This window comes from Protopterus annectens, chromosome 2.part1 (assembly GCF_019279795.1).
Source record: "Protopterus annectens isolate FY-2018-M chromosome 2.part1, PAN1.0, whole genome shotgun sequence".
Taxonomy (NCBI): Eukaryota; Metazoa; Chordata; order Ceratodontiformes; family Protopteridae; genus Protopterus; species Protopterus annectens.
Genome location: NC_056729.1, coordinates 939,179,374 through 939,206,424, shown reverse-complemented (window position 1 = coordinate 939,206,424; position 27,051 = coordinate 939,179,374). Strand labels below are relative to the sequence as shown.

Genomic DNA, 27,051 nt, shown 5'->3' with positions numbered 1-27,051 from the left:
TTTATAGAGCTGAGTATATTTTCTGTGTTATTCTGTATTATAGAGCTAAATTGTCTGCTTGATATCTGTGTCTTACTGCTCTGCAAATATATAGAAAACAGTATATATATTTTTTTATAATTTGCACATTCCTTACATCTGTGTTGAAACTGTTTCCCCCCCCCTCATTTCCTGCCTTGTCTTTCAGCTGATATAATTTAGCTAGTGCTGTGTCTCCTTTTAATTAACAACCTGTATTCAAACTGGAACCTTAGTTTGAGAGACAGCCTTACAGAACTATCTTCAAGTTTATAGAGCTGAGTATATTTTCTGTGTTATTCTGTATTATAGAGCTAAATTGTCTGCTTGATATCTGTGTCTTACTGCTCTGCAAATATATAGAAAACAGTATATATATTTTTTTATAATTTGCACATTCCTTACATCTGTGTTGAAACTGTTCCCCCCCCCTCATTTCCTGCCTTGTCTTTCAGCTGATATAATTTAGCTAGTGCTGTGTCTCCTTTTAATTAACAACCTGTATTCAAACTGGAACCTTAGTTTGAGAGACAGCCTTACAGAACTATCTTCAAGTTTATAGAGCTGAGTATATTTTCTGTGTTATTCTGTATTATAGAGCTAAATTGTCTGCTTGATATCTGTGTCTTACTGCTCTGCAAATATATAGAAAACAGTATATATATTTTTTATAATTTGCACATTCCTTACATCTGTGTTGAAACTGTTTCCCCACCCCTCATTTCCTGCCTTGTCTTTCAGCTGATATAATTTAGCTAGTGCTGTGTCTCCTTTTAATTAACAACCTGTATTCAAACTGGAACCTTAGTTTGAGAGACAGCCTTACAGAACTATCTTCAAGTTTATAGAGCTGAGTATATTTTCTGTGTTATTCTGTATTATAGAGCTAAATTGTCTGCTTGATATCTGTGTCTTACTGCTCTGCAAATATATAGAAAACAGTATATATATTTTTTATAATTTGCACATTCCTTACATCTGTGTTGAAACTGTTCCCCCACCCCTCATTTCCTGCCTTGTCTTTCAGCTGATATAATTTAGCTAGTGCTGTGTCTCCTTTTAATTAACAACCTGTATTCAAACTGGAACCTTAGTTTGAGAGACAGCCTTACAGAACTATCTTCAAGTTTATAGAGCTGAGTATATTTTCTGTGTTATTCTGTATTATAGAGCTAAATTGTCTGCTTGATATCTGTGTCTTACTGCTCTGCAAATATATAGAAAACAGTATATATATTTTTTATAATTTGCACATTCCTTACATCTGTGTTGAAACTGTTTCCCCACCCCCTCATTTCCTGCCTTGTCTTTCAGCTGATATAATTTAGCTAGTGCTGTGTCTCCTTTTAATTAACAACCTGTATTCAAACTGGAACCTTAGTTTGAGAGACAGCCTTACAGAACTATCTTCAAGTTTATAGAGCTGAGTATATTTTCTGTGTTATTCTGTATTATAGAGCTAAATTGTCTGCTTGATATCTGTGTCTTACTGCTCTGCAAATATATAGAAAACAGTATATATATTTTTTTATAATTTGCACATTCCTTACATCTGTGTTGAAACTGTTTCCCCACCCCTCATTTCCTGCCTTGTCTTTCAGCTGATATAATTTAGCTAGTGCTGTGTCTCCTTTTAATTAACAACCTGTATTCAAACTGGAACCTTAGTTTGAGAGACAGCCTTACAGAACTATCTTCAAGTTTATAGAGCTGAGTATATTTTCTGTGTTATTCTGTATTATAGAGCTAAATTGTCTGCTTGATATCTGTGTCTTACTGCTCTGCAAATATATAGAAAACAGTATATATATTTTTTATAATTTGCACATTCCTTACATCTGTGTTGAAACTGTTTCCCCACCCCCTCATTTCCTGCCTTGTCTTTCAGCTGATATAATTTAGCTAGTGCTGTGTCTCCTTTTAATTAACAACCTGTATTCAAACTGGAACCTTAGTTTGAGAGACAGCCTTACAGAACTATCTTCAAGTTTATAGAGCTGAGTATATTTTCTGTGTTATTCTGTATTATAGAGCTAAATTGTCTGCTTGATATCTGTGTCTTACTGCTCTGCAAATATATAGAAAACAGTATATATATTTTTTATAATTTGCACATTCCTTACATCTGTGTTGAAACTGTTTCCCCACCCCCTCATTTCCTGCCTTGTCTTTCAGCTGATATAATTTAGCTAGTGCTGTGTCTCCTTTTAATTAACAACCTGTATTCAAACTGGAACCTTAGTTTGAGAGACAGCCTTACAGAACTATCTTCAAGTTTATAGAGCTGAGTATATTTTCTGTGTTATTCTGTATTATAGAGCTAAATTGTCTGCTTGATATCTGTGTCTTACTGCTCTGCAAATATATAGAAAACAGTATATATATTTTTATAATTTGCACATTCCTTACATCTGTGTTGAAACTGTTTCCCCACCCCCTCATTTCCTGCCTTGTCTTTCAGCTGATATAATTTAGCTAGTGCTGTGTCTCCTTTTAATTAACAACCTGTATTCAAACTGGAACCTTAGTTTGAGAGACAGCCTTACAGAACTATCTTCAAGTTTATAGAGCTGAGTATATTTTCTGTGTTATTCTGTATTATAGAGCTAAATTGTCTGCTTGATATCTGTGTCTTACTGCTCTGCAAATATATAGAAAACAGTATATATATTTTTTATAATTTGCACATTCCTTACATCTGTGTTGAAACTGTTTCCCCCCCCCTCATTTCCTGCCTTGTCTTTCAGCTGATATAATTTAGCTAGTGCTGTGTCTCCTTTTAATTAACAACCTGTATTCAAACTGGAACCTTAGTTTGAGAGACAGCCTTACAGAACTATCTTCAAGTTTATAGAGCTGAGTATATTTTCTGTGTTATTCTGTATTATAGAGCTAAATTGTCTGCTTGATATCTGTGTCTTACTGCTCTGCAAATATATAGAAAACAGTATATATATTTTTTATAATTTGCACATTCCTTACATCTGTGTTGAAACTGTTTCCCCACCCCCTCATTTCCTGCCTTGTCTTTCAGCTGATATAATTTAGCTAGTGCTGTGTCTCCTTTTAATTAACAACCTGTATTCAAACTGGAACCTTAGTTTGAGAGACAGCCTTACAGAACTATCTTCAAGTTTATAGAGCTGAGTATATTTTCTGTGTTATTCTGTATTATAGAGCTAAATTGTCTGCTTGATATCTGTGTCTTACTGCTCTGCAAATATATAGAAAACAGTATATATATTTTTTATAATTTGCACATTCCTTACATCTGTGTTGAAACTGTTTCCCCACCCCCTCATTTCCTGCCTTGTCTTTCAGCTGATATAATTTAGCTAGTGCTGTGTCTCCTTTTAATTAACAACCTGTATTCAAACTGGAACCTTAGTTTGAGAGACAGCCTTACAGAACTATCTTCAAGTTTATAGAGCTGAGTATATTTTCTGTGTTATTCTGTATTATAGAGCTAAATTGTCTGCTTGATATCTGTGTCTTACTGCTCTGCAAATATATAGAAAACAGTATATATATTTTTTTATAATTTGCACATTCCTTACATCTGTGTTGAAACTGTTTCCCCACCCCCTCATTTCCTGCCTTGTCTTTCAGCTGATATAATTTAGCTAGTGCTGTGTCTCCTTTTAATTAACAACCTGTATTCAAACTGGAACCTTAGTTTGAGAGACAGCCTTACAGAACTATCTTCAAGTTTATAGAGCTGAGTATATTTTCTGTGTTATTCTGTATTATAGAGCTAAATTGTCTGCTTGATATCTGTGTCTTACTGCTCTGCAAATATATAGAAAACAGTATATATATTTTTTATAATTTGCACATTCCTTACATCTGTGTTGAAACTGTTTCCCCACCCCCTCATTTCCTGCCTTGTCTTTCAGCTGATATAATTTAGCTAGTGCTGTGTCTCCTTTTAATTAACAACCTGTATTCAAACTGGAACCTTAGTTTGAGAGACAGCCTTACAGAACTATCTTCAAGTTTATAGAGCTGAGTATATTTTCTGTGTTATTCTGTATTATAGAGCTAAATTGTCTGCTTGATATCTGTGTCTTACTGCTCTGCAAATATATAGAAAACAGTATATATATTTTTTATAATTTGCACATTCCTTACATCTGTGTTGAAACTGTTTCCCCACCCCCTCATTTCCTGCCTTGTCTTTCAGCTGATATAATTTAGCTAGTGCTGTGTCTCCTTTTAATTAACAACCTGTATTCAAACTGGAACCTTAGTTTGAGAGACAGCCTTACAGAACTATCTTCAAGTTTATAGAGCTGAGTATATTTTCTGTGTTATTCTGTATTATAGAGCTAAATTGTCTGCTTGATATCTGTGTCTTACTGCTCTGCAAATATATAGAAAACAGTATATATATTTTTTATAATTTGCACATTCCTTACATCTGTGTTGAAACTGTTTCCCCACCCCCTCATTTCCTGCCTTGTCTTTCAGCTGATATAATTTAGCTAGTGCTGTGTCTCCTTTTAATTAACAACCTGTATTCAAACTGGAACCTTAGTTTGAGAGACAGCCTTACAGAACTATCTTCAAGTTTATAGAGCTGAGTATATTTTCTGTGTTATTCTGTATTATAGAGCTAAATTGTCTGCTTGATATCTGTGTCTTACTGCTCTGCAAATATATAGAAAACAGTATATATATTTTTTATAATTTGCACATTCCTTACATCTGTGTTGAAACTGTTTCCCCACCCCCTCATTTCCTGCCTTGTCTTTCAGCTGATATAATTTAGCTAGTGCTGTGTCTCCTTTTAATTAACAACCTGTATTCAAACTGGAACCTTAGTTTGAGAGACAGCCTTACAGAACTATCTTCAAGTTTATAGAGCTGAGTATATTTTCTGTGTTATTCTGTATTATAGAGCTAAATTGTCTGCTTGATATCTGTGTCTTACTGCTCTGCAAATATATAGAAAACAGTATATATATTTTTTATAATTTGCACATTCCTTACATCTGTGTTGAAACTGTTTCCCCACCCCCTCATTTCCTGCCTTGTCTTTCAGCTGATATAATTTAGCTAGTGCTGTGTCTCCTTTTAATTAACAACCTGTATTCAAACTGGAACCTTAGTTTGAGAGACAGCCTTACAGAACTATCTTCAAGTTTATAGAGCTGAGTATATTTTCTGTGTTATTCTGTATTATAGAGCTAAATTGTCTGCTTGATATCTGTGTCTTACTGCTCTGCAAATATATAGAAAACAGTATATATATTTTTTATAATTTGCACATTCCTTACATCTGTGTTGAAACTGTTTCCCCACCCCCCATTTCCTGCCTTGTCTTTCAGCTGATATAATTTAGCTAGTGCTGTGTCTCCTTTTAATTAACAACCTGTATTCAAACTGGAACCTTAGTTTGAGAGACAGCCTTACAGAACTATCTTCAAGTTTATAGAGCTGAGTATATTTTCTGTGTTATTCTGTATTATAGAGCTAAATTGTCTGCTTGATATCTGTGTCTTACTGCTCTGCAAATATATAGAAAACAGTATATATATTTTTTATAATTTGCACATTCCTTACATCTGTGTTGAAACTGTTTCCCCACCCCCCATTTCCTGCCTTGTCTTTCAGCTGATATAATTTAGCTAGTGCTGTGTCTCCTTTTAATTAACAACCTGTATTCAAACTGGAACCTTAGTTTGAGAGACAGCCTTACAGAACTATCTTCAAGTTTATAGAGCTGAGTATATTTTCTGTGTTATTCTGTATTATAGAGCTAAATTGTCTGCTTGATATCTGTGTCTTACTGCTCTGCAAATATATAGAAAACAGTATATATATTTTTTATAATTTGCACATTCCTTACATCTGTGTTGAAACTGTTTCCCCACCCCCTCATTTCCTGCCTTGTCTTTCAGCTGATATAATTTAGCTAGTGCTGTGTCTCCTTTTAATTAACAACCTGTATTCAAACTGGAACCTTAGTTTGAGAGACAGCCTTACAGAACTATCTTCAAGTTTATAGAGCTGAGTATATTTTCTGTGTTATTCTGTATTATAGAGCTAAATTGTCTGCTTGATATCTGTGTCTTACTGCTCTGCAAATATATAGAAAACAGTGTATATATTTTTTTATAATTTGCACATTCCTTACATCTGTGTTGAAACTGTTCCTCCACCCCCCCTCCCTATTCTTGGTTGTAGTTTAAATTTGGTGTCTTTTGCAGTGCCCGCCCCACTGTAGATTTGATCTAAGACACCCCCCCCAGGACATCTCTTTACCGCATTCTACCTAATAAACCCTTTCTGCACTTGCTTTTAGTCCTTTTTAATTTAATTACATTTTGCAAACTGTGTGTGGACTAATATTGCTACATATTCAAGTGTGCCAGCTTGCACTGCATGAGAATTGTATTTACTACTGCTTTTGCTACTTTTCTAAAAAAAAAAAAAAAAAAAATTCTTCTGCTTTTACTGTACTTGTGTTTCTTCCTACTTTATTTTGCTTTTGCGTCATCTTAAAAGTTCTCAATTGTATTTATTACTGCTTGGTGTAACTCATTCTAAGCCTTTTAGTTTAAACACTTGGGCTTCAGACCAGTTGTTTTACATTGAGAGGGTTTGTGGTCTGCACTGTAGTGGCAGAACAGGTAGCTTACATCCTTCTAAGTTGGGAACTGCTGATTTAGGTCTCAGTGTCTGTTATTCTAAAAGTATATTAATTCTGGTTTAAGCACTTGGGCTTTCAGGCCAGTTATTTTACATTAAGAGGGTTCGTGGTCTGCACTCTTGTGGGAGGAGAGGCTGGACTCTGCCCTTCTGAGCTGGGAATTTCTGGTTGAAGGCTTATAGTGCATGCATATCTGAATTTCTTCTTACTGAAATTGGTACACCTTGTTTGCTGTAGCATAGACTAGATCCAGGCCTGCTGAATCTAGCTTTGTTTGTATAACTTGAGCACTAATCCAGGCATTATTTAAAGTATTCAGTTGTATTTATTACTGCTTGGTAGTAACTTGGTTAAAGTGTAGCTATCATTCTAAGTCTTTTGGATTAAGCACTTGGGCTTCAGACCAGTTGTTCTACATTAGGAAGGTTTGTGGCATGCACTGTGGTGGCAGGACAGGTAGCTTTCATCCTTCTAAGTTGGGAACTGCTGATTGAGAGCTCAATGTCTGTTATTCTTAAAGTGTATTAACTCTGGTTTAAGCACTTGGGCTACAGGCCAGTTATTTTACATTAAGAAGGTTCGTGGTCTGCACTCTTGTGGGAGGAGAGGCTGGACTCTGCCCTTCTGAGCTGGGAATTTCTGGTTAAAGGTTTATAGTGCCTGAATATTTGAACTGTATCTTACTGAAATTGGTACACCTTATTTGCTGTAGCATAGACTAGATCCAGGCCTGCTGAATCTAGCTTTGTTTGTATGCTTGTTATTTCCCTGGAACGCTAATTCCACCTAAAACGCGGCTTCTCAGCGCTTCTGTGGATCCCTAGTGATATCTGCATTGCTTACTGTACTTATTTCCTTGCTTCGCTTGAAAGAAAGTTACTGTTTGTCGTTTTTGCATTTAAGTTACCTGTAACACATTGCACTTGTTACCTGGCACTTGCTCACTAAAGCAATTATAAGTCAGCACTAAAAATTAAAAGCACTACACCCTCGCTCCCCATTGGCCCTTGTTTTCAATTATAAAGGAATTCCCAATATTATTCTAGCATGTCCAAAGGTCAGTTGTCAATCTCCTCTCCGGTCCAGCTGGTGAATATGGGAATCTTGAGGCAATGTTACAACTGCCTCATGTACACAGACAACCCTCTCCTCCTCCCAACAAATTCCAACACATGTGAGAGATGCAACCATATAGCCAAACTGAAGGCTAAGCTCTCTCAACTCAGTACTGGCATAACCAGTCAGGAGGAGAAGGAAACCACACTCACTACAATTCCAGTCTCACATAGACCTACCACGACAGCAAACCAAACACATAATCACACAAAAACATACTGAGAGGCTCTAAATAAAGATCTGCCTAAGCAGCAGAGACCTCCAAAGCAGACACCCAAGCAACCGCTACCCCAAAACAAAACACACGCAACACATATCTCACAAAGCCAGTGTGCCGAACAGTCACAGCCCTTAAGGCTAAACAACACACCTGATACACTTGTAATAGGTGACTCTATCGTCAGGCACACTGACGTCCCGCTCACCAGGCTGAACAAGGAGAAGGTCACGGTGAGCAGCCTGTCTGGCGCTAGGATCCGCCACATAACACAAGCACTCAGGTCACTCCAAGGCAAGTACAAATATGACTCAGTCATTGTCCATGCTGGTGTGAATGACCTGAGATGTACCTCCCTGGACTACATGAAAAGAGACATAGAGGAGCTCTCTGAGCATGTAGCCCAGGCTGGTATGACCTTGACCTTGAGTAGCATCTTACCCTCACCAAGAATGATGCACAGTATGAAGACAAGATGATCAATTTCAACAATTGGCTTAAGTATTGGTGTCATTCAAAGGGGATCCAATGCCTGTCAGCTTGGGATGATATGCACGACAAGCCACGATGCTTTGCTAGGGACGGCTTGCACCTGTCACCCCTGGGCTTTCGGATATTGTCAAAGGCTCTTGCTACCCCCATAGTGCCTTTTTTAGGCAAGGCTCAAAAGACAAACCCACCTCCATAGGTATCACAAGGGATAAGAAACTAAGAGTAATGCTACTCAACGCCAGAAGTCTAAACCTCAAGATGCACGCACTCGAAACTCTCCTTAGCATGGAGAACATCGATATCTGTGCAGTAACAGAAACCTGGTTCAGGACTCCCGAGAGCACCCCAGCACTACCAGGTTATACCTCATACCATGCTTTTCGCCCCAAAACTTGGACCGAACCACAAAAGGAGGGGAGTATCGATATTCATCAAAGATACCCACACCTCCAGGTTGGTGGCAAAGCACGAAGCATCAGAGACTATCCATGTGCAACTAACAGTGGGTAAAACTGCCTTCCAGTTTATAGCCTGCTACAGACCACCCTCCCAAACCCAGGAACCCCACTCGGCCTTCCTGAGAACACTGGAAAATATGAAGGTCACTCCGAACACCATTATATTGGGTGACTTCAACTACCCAAACATAGATTGGGAGCATTACTCTAGCTCCAACACCCTTGCCCAAAGGTTCCTAGAATTCATAAACTCAAATGCTATGGAACAACTTGTTACCACTCCCACAAGAGGGGAAAACATACTGGACCTGATCATCACCAACATGGGGACTCTATGCTCCAGACCAGAAGTGTATCCCTCACTGGTAAGATCAGACCATAAACAGATCTCACTGGATATTCACTTCCCGACCCCACCCCCTGCCCAGAAAACCACAGTGAAAAACTTCTCTAAAGCAAATTTCACACTCCTCAAAACCGAGGTGGAATCCTTCAAAGCCCCGGCCTGTGGAAAATACGGCCCAGACCGCAGAATCCTTTATAAATGCATTCTATGAACACCTTCAGGAATGCATGGATCATGCAATCCCAAATAAAACCAAGACCCAATCCTCCAAAGGCAGACGACCTGTCTGGTGGACCCCAGCCATAAACAAACTATACAATAGAAGGAGGAAGCTACTACATGATAGAGCAAAATCCCAAAAAGGGAAGGCATCTCTGATCAGTATTAGCAAAAACTAAGGGCACTCATAAAATCGTCAAAGGCCAGCTTCGAGAGAAAATTGCACAGGACACTAAGGATAATCACAAGGCTTTCTTTAGTTATGTTAGGAACCTGGGTGGGAATTCCCAGATATGCTCAGAATTAGTCCAAAATGACAAAAATACACTGATCCCACAGACATTGCCAACATCCTAGCTGACAGGTTCAGCACAAACTTCTCCCCCCCCACCAAAAGGGCAAATATCTATCCCAGCAGAGTGCTGCCCCCCTGACATCTCAGATGCTCAGGTGGGAGCCGCCCTCTCCAAAGCAAAAAACACAGCATCAATGGGACCAGACGGTGTCCCAGGCTGCATCCTACATGAACTCCAAGAAGAGCTAAACCCAAACATAAAACTACTGTTCAATCTCAGCCTTACTACAGGATATGTACCCAAAGAGTGGTGTACAGCAACAGTGGTCCCTCTCCACAAAGGTGGTGCCTCAACGGACCCTGGAAACTATCGCCCCATAAGCCTGACTAGCTTGGTCTGCAAAGCTATGGAAAGGATCATCATGGACCTCATAAATAAAGATATTGGGGACCTACAGACACTGGCTCCTACCCAGTTCGGCTTTGTTAAGGGCAGATCCTGCCTCTTAAACCTGGTTGACTTCTTTGAAACAGTCACCAAGGCCATTGACGAAGGGAAGGTGGTCCACACAGCCTATCTGGACCTCGCAAAAGCCTTCGATACAATACCCCACTCTGGCATTATAGATAAGCTCACCAGCTTAAATATAAACCCCTATGTCACTAGATGGGTTGCAAACTGGCTCAAGGACAGAACCCACATGGTTAGAATTGCTGGAGCCATGTCAGACTCCAAACCAGTTACAAGTGGCGTCCCACAAGGCTCAGTCCTGGGACCTCTCTTGTTTGGTATATATTTCTCGGAGGTAAAGGCCAACACGGAAGGACTGTGGCTGACCAAGTTCGCAGATGACTGCAAACTGGGCGCCATAATCGACTCTCCAGCCGACACAAGCATCCTCCAAAAGGGCCTCATAGAAACAGACAACTGGTGCCAGAGCCATGGCCTCAAGCTAAACGCCAAAAGTGTATAGTCATCCCTTTGGCAAAACAAAGTGCCCACAAATTACCACATAGGTGGTAATCCATTAAGTACAGAAGAAGTAATTAGGGACCTGGGGACCCAAGTTGATAGCAATCTCTCATTTGACAACCACGTGGCCAAAGTGGTTAGAAAAACATTTTATATAGCCCACCTAATCATGAAGGGATTCACATCTAGATTAGGGAGGTCATCGTGCCTCTTTACTCATCCCTCATCAGGCCCATAATCGAGTACAATGCCCCTTTTGGGATGTACCTTACCAAACACCTGCAGCAACTGGAAAGACCCCAAAAGTACCTCACCAAGAGGATCAAAGGGCTCAAACAGATGCCATATGCTGCCCGGTTAAAGAAACTCCAGCTCTACTCAGTGGCATACCGCCTGCTCAGAGGTGACCTGTGCCTGACGTATAAGGCCATGTCCAACCCGGAATTAAGGGACATGCTGCACCTCAAAAAATCCAAATCCCATCGAGCTACGTGCTCGAGAGACTTGAACCTCAGCACTGAAATAAATAGGACATGCTGGAGGGACAGATTCATAACCCAGAGGCTCCCTTCACTCTGGAATAAAATCCCAGTCCAGGTTAGGCAGAGTCCCTCATTGACTCTCTTCAAGAGGAATCTTGATGAGTGGATGGGAGATCATAGGTTTACCCCGGGTATCACTTCTGTGTCACTGTTAGACAGAGGCACAGTATACTAACCTCGAAAAAGGGCATAGCAAAATTAATTTAAAATGGGTGGCGAAAGCCAAACATACTCTGGCTAGGCTTATAAATGCCCTAGGGCAGATAGCCTAGTATGAACCTATGAACCTATGAACCTATGAACATATATTTTCTTTGCTAATATCATCAGTCCAACATTATAAAAATTGCTGAATTCCTGCCGTCCCTTAAATGTCACTCCTCTTCCTGAATATTATTATGCATTTATTGTTGGTTTCTTCCCTTTTCTAAAGATCCCTCTTCCAGTATTTTTATCTCGGTTTTTTATAATATTCAGTACCTCAAATACAGTTGATAAAGACTTTGATTTCCGTTTTCTAGTAATTGCTTTTTTGGCACCCAACAGAATTAAACTTAGCAAGGCCTGACTATGTTTATGCAGTTCTGATCCTGTATCCCAGCTCAAAAGAACCATTTCCTTACTTATATCCATAAACTCCACCAACTCATTACACTCTGAAAGCATTTGTTCATGTTCCAGTTACCTCTTATTCTCTTCTACTTTTTGATAACACCAAACATTCCCGGAGGTAGTAAGGTCTCTTGCTTTTTATCAATTTATAATGTGCCCAGTAATTAGAATTCCTGTCTCACAGCACATGATTTTGTAAGTTTGGTTCCTCAGTGGGGTGCCTTCTATGAGGAGTGTGCATGTCCTCTCTGTGTCCATGTGAGGTTTTGCCGTGTACTTTAGTTTCCTACCACAGCTCAGAGACATGCCACTAGGAACCATTAAATTGTGTGTGTGTGTGTGTGTGTGTGTGTGTGTGTGTGTGTGTGTGTGTGTGTGTGTGTGTGTGTGTGTGTGTGTGTGTGTGTGTATGTGAATGCACATTTGTTTGTTTATGTGTCTGCCTTGCATTGACATTCCATCAGTATTAGTTGTCTCTAAATTGCATTTAAGTACCAGAATAAGGTCTGGCTCCTCCATAACCCCAAATTAAAAAATATATGAAAAAGTAGATATTGGCCCAGTCATTAAACTCCTATATTGCATGCCATTTCCCATAGATTGCCCTAAGTCTCCTCATGGGTATACTCTTTCTGTTTACAGTAGTGCTGCCTTTCTTTTTAGGTTTACTCTGACTTGCTTGAGCTGAATCTGTACAGTTTGCAGTTGCTTGATTTGACATGTTTATTACTGGCTGCAGCAAAAGTAATGGTACTCCAAGGAAGACTAATAGTGAAAAGGGAGCAATTATTGTTTGTGCCTTATAGGAACGATCGCTGTTTCTCTGAGTAAAAGCAGCCTGAGAATGAGAATCTATAAGGAATGGAAAGGAAAGGATGTGGGGGTACAAGGGGCTTCCTCCCTGCAAAAAGTGTTATTCTCATATTTCCATAGCAGATAGAATTTGACATTTTGCTTTACTACAAATAAGTACTCAAGGGAGCAGGTTTTATGCAGAAAAGTAGGAGTAATCATGTTTAAAGCTCATACGTTTCAAAATAACATAATAGACCCTTCTCTTGAGTGCTTCTTGAGCTTTTTTTCCAATAGCTAGCTTTTATGCTTGTCACTAAATCTGAAAACTGTAGTAAACGCATTTTTCCTTTTCCTTGTTAAAATACCTATTGAACATTTTGCAACCAGTGTATTGCCTATAACATCCATCTATCCATCCATCCATCCATCCATCCATCCATCCATCCATCCATCCATCCACTTTCTAAATGACTTATTCTGGTTAGGGTTGCAGATGGTGTAAGTTGAGCACACCAGTCCAGATCTCTCTATCCCCCATAACAGTTTGTAGTTCCTCCCCTGGGGTATCGTAACTAGGTGCTGAAACTACCTTACTGGCTCCTGTTAGTCCTGAATAACAATGTCTCTATCACAACCTTATCCCAGATTGCAGAGTTTATCTCTCTGTCCTGGACAGTGAGCCCCGCAACCAATGATGGAACATAATTCCCACTACTTGTATCAATGATCTTATCCTTCTAGTAACTACCCAAAGTTAATGATGATGGGGACCTAGGTTGGATGACAAACTGAGAACTTCATCCCTGCATTCAGCTTCACCATTACAAGCTGATAAAATGCCTGTATTACTGCTACAGCTGCACTTATGTACTAGCCATACTCCTGATCTTTTGTTCCCTCATCTGTGGACAAGACCGTAAGGTACGTAAACTCCTCCACCTGAGGTAGGTGCTCTCAGCCACCTTCAGAGAGCAATCCTTATTTTTCATGGAGAGAGTCATTGTCCTTGATTTTGAGCAGCCTATTCTCACCCCATATACTTTCCGCTACAGTGTGCGCAGGAGAGCACAATCACTTGAATCAAGAGGACAACATCTTCTGTAAACAAAAGATATTCAACTCTAGTACCCCGAAATGGATATGCTCCAACCCTCATCTGTGCCTTGATATTATGGTCATAAAGATCATGAACAGGAGTAGAACCAAAGAACTTCCCATGATGGAGTCCTGCATCTCCCTTGAATATATCCAGTTTTATACCAAGAATGTGAGCACAACTCTGCTGATAATGTGACCAAATGGAATGCAACAGTAGCCCTGGAAACCCTGTACTGTTGCACCATTTCCCATAGGACATTCCAGGATACATGGTCATACATCTTTTCCATATCTATCAAACATGTAGACAGATCTGGCCACTCCCACAACCCCTCCTTGCAGAAACAAAGAGATGATCCACTGATCCACAGTGAGGATGAAAGCTGCATTGCTCCTCCTAAATGAGGGATTTAATCAATGGGTGGAATCCCTGTTCTAGGACCCTAGCATAGGCTTTGCAAGGGAGGCTAATGAATATCTCTGTTCTAGCACTGTAGCGTAGGCTTTCCAAGGGAGGCAAATTAATTTATTCCCTTTTTAACTGGAGCAGATGGTCCTGTCCCCTTTTTGAAAGTGTAAAAACTACAAGAAACAGCCAGCAAAGCTGGAATCTTCAATGTGCAATGCCTTAAAGCTCCTGTAGTGGAAGCCCATGGGCTATATGCAAATGAACCCTTAAGGACATATGCTAGTGTTTAATCTACATGGCTTCTGAATGTCTGTGGCTTTTGACTTTTTTTAATTTTTTACTCTTTACTGGGTGATTCGGGCCAGTACAGTCAGTAATGTCTCATCTACCCAGCCTCTCCCCTTGGTCTCTGCTCTGGAGTGACACTGTTTTTCATCCACATTACTGTATACTTCCGCAGGTCAACATGTCTGTAATTGCCATTAACAATAGCACATGTATGCAGCTTTCCTCAAGTTGTGTCCAGAGCTGCTGCAGTAATGTGATGTCACCCTCACCAAAAAGGTGAAGAGAACTTCAACCACTTCTTCTCTTCCCCAAGTAAATCTTCCAACTCCATATTCGCTAGTTAAACCTAGAAACCTAGATCTCCAGTGACACAAGTGCAAACTTCATTCTGTGTCCCTAGACAACGTGATAACATGATAGCTTGTACTGTCTCTCTCTCTCTCTCTATATATATATATATATATATATATATATATATATATATATATATATATATATATATATATAGATGCATGTACACATGCATATACATATATATATTATATTTTGTCATTCATTCTGTGTATAATGGCATGTAACTATTGTGTTTTATCTGGGCTGATACTGAAATGGGTCCAGTGGTACTCTGGTTAACAAATTCATAATAAAATACAATAAACTGTTTGCTTAAGGTAACGGAGTTATGACAGGAATTAAATATTTTGAGCTATGTATGCATTCAGGGAAGGAAAAACATTCCAGTGTCAAAACAGCTAGTATCCCAGACCATTTGACATTTCATATTCAGATGTGGGCACTCACTAAAATTAAAAGGCCATCAATGAGTGCCACTGTTGGGTCACATTCAAGAATGGACATGGCCTGCCAGTGGAGCTGGTTGGGTGATAGGATGAAGTGACCAATGGCTGGCTGTCCTCTCCAGGGAATGGGGGTTGGAAAATCTTGATGCTTGAGTGACCTTTTGTGGAGACCTAGAGCCTCACTGGAGATTTTAAGTTTAACATAAGGTGTGGTGAGGGCATCTTAATTTCATTATACTGTTATACTATCGCCTTTCACAGCTAGTGTAAGTGATTAGCTGACATGAGTAAGATGACTCCCAAGCTTCAAGCTCAGTTCTCCTCATCACTTCCTCACTCCAGAGGTCTAATAAAAAATATCCTTCAGGTGGTCCCACCCTGAAAAGTCTGACTGGCAGATGGCAAAGATGGTTAAGGTTGTGAGCTGTAGCTCCTGTGGTAGAGGGTTTGATTCCCTCTGCCCTCTTTTGCCTACCATGTGACCTTGAACAACTCACTTAACTAGACATTGCTTCTTAGTCAGTCTTGAAAAGGAATTATGTGGCCAGTGGGTCTACCTGGTTATTAAATTAGTATTATTTTTATTACCCAGAAATGAACAACTGGGGAAACCAGGGACTGGTGAGCACAGAATTTGGGAGGGACAACCACACACTATGCAGAGTCAGGATGAGGTTAGAGGAGGAAGAAAAAAAAAACAGTGCAGTATGTCCATTCAGACCCACTATTTCTGCAGTTCTCTTCCACTGACTCTCTTTGATTTTTACTTTACCTACATCCCATTTCTTATTTCTAGCATATCTGTATAGGGTCATGGGGGAAAATCTCTAAATAAAATGCTGTTGCTCTGGACTTGCACAAAACAACATATGTATATATTTGGATGCAGAAAATTTAGATCTTGAATAAATATTCAAGATAACTTCATTCAGTGGATTACAATTTGAGAAATAAAAATAATTTGCATGCATTTGGGTTTTGTTTTGCTTTGCTTAAGTAAGAATTATTTTAACTGAAAACTGAAAATGCTGTCTAGCATTGTTTTTTTTTTAAATAATGTGTTCCTTGCCTTATTAATTTTCTCTTTCTTCTTTCTTCCTTATGATGTGTCGTTTAGAACCACGTTCTGCATCTGAACCTGGTAAGTACCCTTTAGTGCTTAGAGTTCTTTGTTTTTTATACATACAGCTTAATTTTGACTGCAGAGAAGGAGATGAGATGTAATAACATATAGTGCTAGACTTCACAGTTACAAGAATCATTTCTGAGGTCAAGTAACAGGCCATTGTTAATTGAAAAGTAACTGAGGAATAGAATGGTTTCCTTTTATCTCTTCCTTGGCCCTTTCCTTTACTGTTTGATTAGTACTTTGTTAAGTTTTATATAATCAGCTACAAAGAACATCGCCGGGCAGCCACGGCGGTGCAGTGGTTAGCATTGTCGCCTCACAGCAAGAAGTTCTCCGGTTCGATCCTCGGCTGGGGTGCCTTCTGTGTGGAGTCTGCATGTCCTCCCTGTGGTTGCGTGGGTTTCCTTCGGGTGCTCCGGTTTCCTCCCACATCCCAAAGACATGCTGCAGGTGGATTGAACACTCTAAATTGGCCCTAGGTGTGAGTGTGTGTGTGTGTGTGTGTGTGTGTGCCTTCTGTGGAAGGTTGGGCGCCGGGCTGGCAACTCGACACTGTAAAACTCCACTGCCAATCATGAGCAGACAGGTGATCCGCTGTGGTGACCCCTAACAGGGAAAAGCCGAAAGAAGAAGAAGCTACAAAGAACATCGCCATTACGAATACACTGGTAGGCAGTACCTCTGTTTGCAAAAAGGGGTTTTCATTCCTCAGGTTTCCAGCAGCCTTACTACAGGTCTATATTGTTTCTTCAGCCAGCAACATATAACATCACTTTTGTTTTCTCTTACAAAGAATTGGCTTAGGCGCAATTTTTGCATTTTCTTTTTTTATAGCGGTACACAAGCCTGGTTTGTAGCATGCATATTTCTAATGCTAGAGAAAGAACAAAAAGGTTAGTTTCTCTCCTTTTTTTCAAAGCCTAGAATTTTGATCAGAAATATAGAGAACATAATGTACATTAGCTGATCTTTTATCCAGGTGATTTGAAGAATCAAAAAATGAATTAGATAATTAGATGTCATACAGATAGCATGTCATTAAAACGGATACACTAGACAATCTCGACATACTGAAATGTTGAAATTCAGTATGTCGAGACCAAATAGTGGAAAGTGCAATTACCCAAAACTATACTATGCCGAATCCGCAAATGTCGAATCCGCCACTATCGTGGTGTTGCGTTCATGATGTGTGGTGCGGTTTGTGGATTTATCTGGGGTTTCAGTTAAGTGTTGTGTGTTTGAGGATATTGGGTAGGGATTTTAGTGTGTGTGATTGTGTGCTGTGGTGTTTTTTGTGTGTTTGTTTGTTTAGTGTGACCTCGGAGTTAGAATATATAAGTGGGAGGGTGGGGAGTGCAGGGGGGCTTGCCCCCCTGCTTATAGGTAGGTTAGGTGTGCTTGTGTGTGTTATTATGTGTGTTTAGTTAGGTAGGTGTATGTGTGTGTGATTATGTCCTGGTTTGTGTGTGTGTGAATGGTCGCAGTTGTGGTATTCGTGATTAAGGGTTTTCATGTATGTGGGTTTTCGACTATTCAGTCTCAAAATAGTGAAATTCACCATTTCAGTATTTCAAAATTGTATAATGAATACCATTAAAACATACTTATGACAGGTGTGCATTTCTCTCATTGCAAAATAAAGGTAGTCTCTATTGTCACTGTGTTAGATTATACCATGATTTTCTTTTTTTATCTGGCTGGTTTATGTAACTCTTTGTTTCAGTCTCTTTTTTTTCACTAGTATTTACTCAGAATTGTACTTTACCTCCACAGATGCAGGAAGGAGAAGGGTTTATCAAAAGAATGCATGAATAGGCAAATGACTTATTCTGATATGAACTATACAGTCCAGACTCAAATGTATAAATTACTTTTACTAGGTAGTTACACAGTCATTTGCTCTGTGTAACTATGCAAAAACTGCCATGCACAGTGGATGCTACATTTTATACCACGTAGACTTTTACTGGCATGCACAGTGGATGCTACATTTTATACCACATAGCCTTTTACTGCTTTGCGCAGTGGATGCTCTATTTATTTTATTAAAACAAAAACACCTCAGTGTTCCGTTCCCATTCCTGTGTTAGTGTAGCTGCTTCTAGGTTAGTCATCTATTGCACTGAACATTACCTTACCCTCCTTCATACAGTGTCACCTTTAAAATTTGCTTCATTTAAAATGCCTCATTTCCTCATCACCTAGCTCCATGCAGCACAGATGTCTGATATGTTGCATTAAATATCTCAACTTATTCATGTCTTATTAGCACTGTGCATTGTAAGCCCTGGGATACATTGTATATGCAATGTGAGCCCTGCAACACATTGTGAATGTACTGCTAGCCCTGTGACACAATGTGTATGCACTGTCAACCCTGAAATATACTGGCTGTGCACTGTTAGTCCTGCAACATATTGTGTATGCACTGTTAGCAATGTGACACATTGCGCATGCACTATTAGCCCTGCAACACATTGTGCATACACTGTTGACTTTACAACACACTGTGTAGGCATGATTAACTCTTCCACACATTGTGTGCACAGTGTTAACCATTCGACACATTGTGTATGCACTGTTAACCCTGTGATACATTGCATATACATTGTTAGCCCTGTGACACATCGTGTAGAAACCGTTAACCCTGCAACACATTATGTATGTTCTGTTAGCCCTGTGATACATTCTTTATACACTGTTACCTGTTCCATACTTTGTATAAACTGTTAACCATGTGACATGTTGTTCATTCCATGTACTTTAATGCTAGCTGCATGCACAATGTGTGGAAGAGTTAACACTCTAATGCACTGTGCAACACACTGTCTATGCACTGTTAACCCTGTGACACATTGTATATACACTGTTAACTCCGCAACGCATTGTGTATAAACTTGAAACCAAAGAAATTCAGGGCTAAACAAGGGTCCAGAAATGGTCCAAGAATTAATTTATTAAACACCCTAAAAAAATAAAATGAGCACTTTGTCCTCATACAAAATACTTCATCAGAACGTATGAGTCTCTTGTATGAGATGAAAGCACTCATTTTATTTTTTAGGTTGTTTTAATTAATTAATTCTTAGACCATTTCTGGGGCCTCATTTGGCATTGATTTTCTTTGGTTTCAAGTTTACCTGGTTGACACTGCACCATTTTGTGTCTTTTCTGAGGCACATTATCTATACACCATTAGCCCTGAAACACATCCTGAAACACAATTTGTGTGCAATGTTTCCCCTGCAATGCATTGTGTATACATTGCTAGCCCTGTAACTCATTGTGTTTGCACTGTTAATCCTGCAACACATTGTGTATGCACTGTTAGTCCTGCAAAACATTGTGTATGCACTGTTAACACTGCAAGACATTGTGCATGCAATGCTAACCCTGCAACACATTGTGTATGCACTGTTAACCCTGTGACACATTGTGTATGCACTGTTAGGCCTGCAAAACATTGTGCATGCACTGTTGGACCTGCAAGACATTGTGTATGCACTATTAACACTGCAAGACATTGTGCATGCAATGCTAACCCTGCTACGCATTGTGTATGTACTGTTAATCCTGTGACACATTGTGTATGCACTGTTAGCCTTGTGACACATTATGTATGCACTGTTAGCTTTATGACACATTGTGTATACACTGTCAATACTTCAATACATTCTGTATGCACTGTTAAACCTGTGACATATTGTGTATATTCTATTAACCTTGTGATACATTCTATGTACACTATTACCTGTGACATATTGTATTTGAACTCTTAACCCTATGACACATTGTGCATGATCTGTACTGTTAACCCTGTGTCTATTCTCTTTTAGCCCTGCAACACATTGTGTATGCACTGTTAATCCTACAAAACATTGTGTATGGACTGTTAACCCTGCAAGACATTGTGTATGCCCTGTTAGCCCTGTGACCCATTGTGTATGCACTGTTAACCCTGTAACATATTCTTGATGAACTGTTAGCCTTGTGACACATTATGTATGCACTGTTAGCTTTACAACACATTGTGTATCCACTGTCAACACGTCAAAACATTGTGCATATAGTGTTAACACTCTGACACATTATATATGCACTGTTAGCACTGCCCCACATTGTTTATGCACTTTTTTGCCATGAAAAACATTGGCTGTGAACTGTTAACCCTGTGACACATTGTATATGCATTGTACTGTTAACTCTGTGACACATTGTGTACTCATTTTTTGCCTTGTGACACCTTGGGTATGCACTTTTAGCACTGTGATACATTGTCTATGCATTGTTAACCCTGTTACAGATTTTGAATGTACTGCTATCCTGCAACACATTATTTATGCACTGTTAGCCCTTTGACACATTGTGTATGCAATGTTAACCTTGCAAGACATTGTTTATGCACTGTTAGCTGTGCAACACATGGTGTATGCAATTTTAACCCAGCCAGAAATTGTGTCTGCACCGTTAACCCTATAAAACACTGTGTATGGTTGTTAACCCTGTGACACATTTTGTATGCACTGTTAACATTGCAACACACTGTGTATGCACTGCTAGCCATGCAACAAATTGTGCATGCACTGTTGGCTTTGCAACACACTGTGCATACACTCTTAACTCTTCCACACATTGTGTATGCACTGTTAACCCTTTGACACATTGTATATGCATTGTTAACCCTGCAACACATTGTATATGCACTGTCAGCCCTGTGACACATTGTGTAGAAACTGTTAACCCTGCAACACATTATGTATGTTCTGTTAGCCCTGTAACACATTCTTTATACACTGTTACCTGTTACATATTTTGTATGAACTGTTAACCATGTGACATGTTGTTCATTCCATGTACTGTTAACCCTGTGATATATTGTGTATTCACATTTATCCTTTCAAAACATTGTGTACGCACTTTTAGCTCTGTAACACATTGTGTATGTGTGGCTATCCCTGTGACAAATTGTGCATAGGTCATAGATGTGTACTAGGCTAATGGCACTGGATCCTTTGCAAGCCAAGCCATAGAAGTGCCCTGGCATCATGCCACCCAACATTAGTTCTCAGTCTCTCTATCAAGTAAAGCCACTGGAGTATGTTGTGCTTGCAATGTTAACCCTGAAACACATTGTGTATGCACTGTTTGCCCTACAACATGTTGTGCATGCACTGTTAGCCATGTGACACATTGTGTATGCACTGTTAACGCTGCAACACATTTTGTATTCACTGTTAGGCATGCAACACATTCTGCATGCATGCTTGGCTTTGTGAGACTGTCTAGGCACTGTTAACTCTTCCATACATTGTGTACGTACTGTTAACCCTATGACACATTGTATATGCACTGTTAGCCCTGAAAATATTGTGTATATACTGTTACCCCTGCAACATATTGCGTATGCACTATTAGCCCTGTGAAACATTGCATATGCAGGGTTAATCCTGCAAGACATTATGTATGTACTCTTAGCCCTGCAACACCTTGTATATGCACTGTTAACACTGCAATACATCACATATGCACTGTTTCACCTGGGACATATTGTGTGTGCACTCTTAACTCTGCAAGACATTGCATATCCACTGTTAGCTTTGTGACGCCTTGTGTATGCACTGTTAGCCCAGCAACACATTGTGTGTTAACTGCTAGCCATGTGACACATTGTGTATGCACTGCTAACCCTGCAAGGCTTTGTTTATGTACTCTTAGCCCTGTGACAAATTATGTATGCACGGTTAGCTCTCTGGCAAATTATATATATACACTGTAAGCCCTGCAACACATTGTGTATGCAGTGTTAGCTTTGAGACATACTCAATATGTGCTGTTAACTGTTTGACACATTGTGTATGCACTAACTCTGTGACACATTCTATTTGCACTGTTAGCCCTGCAAAACATTATGTACTATACTGTTAACTCTGCAGCACATTGTGTATATTCTGTTAGTCTTGTGACACATTCTGTGTACACTGTTACCTGTGACATATTGTATGTGAACTCTTAACCTTGTGACACATTGGGCATGCTCTATACTGTTAACCCTGTGATACATTGTCTATTTTCTTTTAGCCTTGTGACATATTGTGTGTACACTTTTAGCACTGTGACACATTGTGTTTGCATTGTTAGCCCTGCAACACATTGCATATGCACTGTTAACCCTAAAAACATTGTGTATGGGTTATTAACCCTGCAAGACATTGTGTATTCCCTGTTCGCCCTGTGACACATTTTGTGTGCACTGTTAACCCTGTGACACATTCTGGATGAACTCGTATCCTTGGGACACATTATGTATGCACTGTTAGCTTTGCAACACATTGTGTATCCAGTGTCAACACTTCAAAATATTGTGCATGCAGTGTTAACACTCTGACACATTATATATGCAGTGTTAGCACTGCCACACATGTTCTATGCACTGTTAACCCTGAAACACATTTGCTATGAACTGTTAGCCTTGCGACACATTGTGTATACATTGTACTGTTAACCCTGCAACACATTGTGTACTCACTTTTTACCTTGTGACACCTTGTGTATGCACTTTTAGCATGGTGACATATTGTCTATGCATTGTTAACCCTGTTACACATTGTGAATGTACTGCTATCCTGCAGCACATTGTTTATGCACTGTTAGCCCTTTGACATATTGTGTATGCAATGCTAACCTTGCACAACATTGTTTATGCACTGTTAGCTGTGCAACACATGTTGTCTGCACTTTTAACCCTGCAAAACATTATGTCTGCTCTGTTAATCCTGCAAACATTGTGTTTGATTGTTAACCCTGTGACACATTTTGTATGCACTGTTAACATTGCAACATGTTGTGTATGCAATGCTAGCCCTACAGCAAATTGTGCATGCACTGTTGGCTTTGCAACACACTGTGTAAGAACTCACAACTCTTCCACACATTATGTATGCACTGTTAACCCTGTAACACATTGTATAGACACTGTTAACCCTGTGACTCATTGTATATGTACTGTTAAACCTGTAATATATTTTGTCTGCATTGTTAGCCCTGTAAAATATTGTGCATGCACTGTTAATGATGCAAGACATTGTGTATGCACTGTTAGCCCTGTGACACATAATATATGCACTGTTAGCCCTGTGACACATTGTGTAGAATCTATTAACCCTGCAACACATTGTGTATATTCTGTTAGCTCTGTGACACATTCTTTATACACTGTTACCTGTGACATATTTTGTATGAACTGTTAACCATGTGACACGTTGTTCATTCTATATACTGTTAACCCTGTGATACATTATGTATTCACTTTTAGGCTTGCAACACATTGTATATGCACTTTTAGATCTGTAACACATTGTGTATGTATGGCTAGCCCTGTGACAAATTGTGTTTGCAGTGTTAACCCTGCAACACATTGTGTATACACTGTTAGCCCTGTAACACATTCAGCATGCACTTTTGTCTTTGTAGCACATGGTGTAGGCACTGTTAACTCTTCCACACATTGTGTATGTACTGTTAACCTTATGACACATTGTATATGCACTGTTAGCCCTGAAAAACATTGTGCATGTACTGTTAGCCCTGCAACATGTTCTGTATGCACTGTTAGCCCTGTGAAACATTGTGTATGCACTTGTAGCCCTGCAACACCTTGTATATGCACTGTTAACCCAGCAAGACATTGTGTATGCACTGTTAGGCCTGTGACAACTTCTGCATGCACTGTTAGCCCTGTGACACCTTGTGTATGCACTGTTAGCCCTGCAACACATTGTGTGTGCACTGCTAGCCCCATGACACATTGTGTATGCACAGCTAGCCCTGCAACACATTGTGTATGCTCTATTAGTCCTGCAAAACATTGTGTATGCACTGTTATCCCTGCAACACAATGTGTATTTACTGGCAACGCTGAAAAACATTGTGTATGTTCTGTTTGGCATGTGGCACATTCTGTATACATTGTTACCTGTGACATATTGTGTTTGAACTCTTAATTCTGTGACACATTCTGCATGTTCTGTACTGTTAACCCTGTGATAAATTGTGCATTCACGTTTAGCCTTGAAACACTTTGTGTATGCACTTTTAGTGCTGCAAAACATTGTGCATGCACACCTAGCCCTGCAACACATTGTGCATGCTGTATTAGCCCTGAAATACATTGTGTATGCACTGTTAGTCTTGTGACACCTTGTGTTTGCACTGTAAACCATGCAACACACTTGGTGTGCACTGGTAGCAGTGCAATTCCTTATGTATACACAGTTCACCCTATAACACATTATGCATGCACTATTAACCCTGCTCCACATTGTGCATGCACCGCTAGTCCTGCAGAACATTATGTATGCTCTGTTAACCCTGTGACACATTATCTGTACACTGTTGTCCCAGCAGTACATCCTGCAACACAGTTTGTGTGCACTGTTTACCCTGCAATGCATTTTGTGTACTCTGCTAATCCTACAATGGACTATGTATGGAATGTTAGCATTATGACAAATTGTGCATGCACTGGTAGTCTTGTGGCACATTATGTATGCACTGTTAACCCTGCAACACATTGTGTATGCAATGTTAACCCTACAAGGCATTATGTATGCAATGTTATCCCTACGACACATCATGTATGCACTTTTAGCCCTCTGACAAATCATATATGCACTGTTAACCATGCAACACATTATGTATCTACTTTTAGCCCTGTGAAACATTGTGTATGCAGTGTTAAACCTGCAAGACATTGTATATGCAGTGTTAGCCCTGCAGCACATTGTATACACACTATTAGCTTTGAGACATACTGTTTATGCACTCTTAATCCTTGACACATTGTGTTTGCACTGTTAACCCTGTCTCACATTGTATATGCACTGTTTGTCCTGCAATACATTGTGTATATACTGGTAACATTGCAAAACATTGTGTATGTTGTGTTAGCCATGTGGCACATTCTGTATACACTGCTACCTGTGACATATTGTGCATGAACTCTTAATCCTGTGACATATTCTGCATGCTCTTTACTGTTAACACTGTGATTAACTGTGTATTCACTTTTAGCCTTGCAACACATTGTGTGTGCACTTTTAGTGCCGTAACACATTGTGCATGCACACCTAGCCCTGCGACACATTGTGTATGTACTGTTAGTCCTGCGACATCCTGTGTTTGCACTGTGACACATTGTGTTTGCATTGTTAACCCTGCAACACATTGTATATGCACTGTTAACCATGCAACACACTTGGTGTGCACTGTTAGCAGTGCAATTCCTTATGTATACACATTAGCCCTACAACACATTATGCATGCACTATTAACCCTGCTACACATTGCACATGCACTGCTAGCCCTGCAGAACTTTGTGTATGCTCTATTAGCCCTGTGACTCATTGTATATACATTGTTAACCATGTGACACATTATAAGTGAAGAAACGGATCCCAAAATGAAGAGACAAGCATTTAAAACCTGAACGCAATTTATTTTGTTTAAACAGTGAAACAGCGTTTTCGCCACACACACTAGGTGGCTTCTTCAGAGGTAACAAGCAGCAAATAAAACGCTCCTTAAATACACAACTAATTACAAGTAATTACTAAAGAAAAGCAATTGATAAAAAAGGGGGAACAACCCCTTATTTCCAATTGAACACTGCAACAGTAAAACACTTGTTGCAAGTGGCTTTACAGACACCTTTTAAAATGTGGCAGTACAACATTTTCAACAGCCACTTTATACTCTGCAAAAATACAGTGTATGAAAACAGTATATAAAACAATAATGGCATATAAAAAATATACCTATACATAAATAAAAATTCACATAATAAAAATATGGATATCCGTCTATTAAAGAACTGACTTGCGGATCAAAAATGTGAATTTTGTTTTGTTTTTGTTTACTCGACAAACAATATGAAATGAAATACACCATCCTAAAAAAGGGGGTGGGGGGCAGGGGAAAGAGGGGGAGGGGGGGTGGTATGGGGGAGGAGGGGGATGTATTTACAATAGTAAAAAAGGAAAAAACAACCCCCATAGGTGATGTATACAATGTGGACATTGTCAAATTTGGTAATACTTACAAAAAGTAGGCCCACAATAGCCAATCTTACACATACACTACATGACAGAAAAGCATTAAATAACGGGTAAATGAAGAATAAAAAAGTTACATAATCCCAGTCAACAGGTGTAGAATGAAAAACTGGAAACTTATCTCATATACGATTTCAGTTTAAAGTAAGGGGCAATATTACAACTCTCATTTAACCCTGGCGGGTTAAATGCGTCAAGTTTAAGTTGCCAAAGGAGTTCACAAGTTTCAAGCATTATAGCAGTAGGGCCACCCCTAAGAGATGGTGGAAGATGGTCAATACCCATAAAGGTAAAAGCATGCCCTGGAAAGGAACAAATATGCTTAGCTAATGCATTTTCACACTTCTTGTTTTTAACAGCATATAAGTGCTGATAAATTCTGTCCTTAAATCTTCTATCCGTCTTACCGATGTAGAATACTGGGCAGCAAGAACAAAAAGCAATGTAAATCACAGATTTGGTATCACACTTAATCCG

The 27,051-nt window shown here is 39.4% G+C and overlaps 1 protein-coding gene across 4 annotated transcripts in view; it reads left to right on the top strand.

Moving 5' to 3' along the window:
- Positions 1–27,051, top strand: part of PALLD (palladin, cytoskeletal associated protein) — a 2,901,248-nt gene that overhangs the window by 1,753,019 nt on the left and 1,121,178 nt on the right. For all 4 annotated transcript variants that reach the window (XM_044062575.1, XM_044062576.1, XM_044062578.1 and 1 more), the window contains one exon: positions 16,451–16,474. In XM_044062575.1, the coding sequence (XP_043918510.1) occupies positions 16,451–16,474 (24 nt within the window). The remainder of the gene's footprint in view (positions 1–16,450; positions 16,475–27,051) is intronic.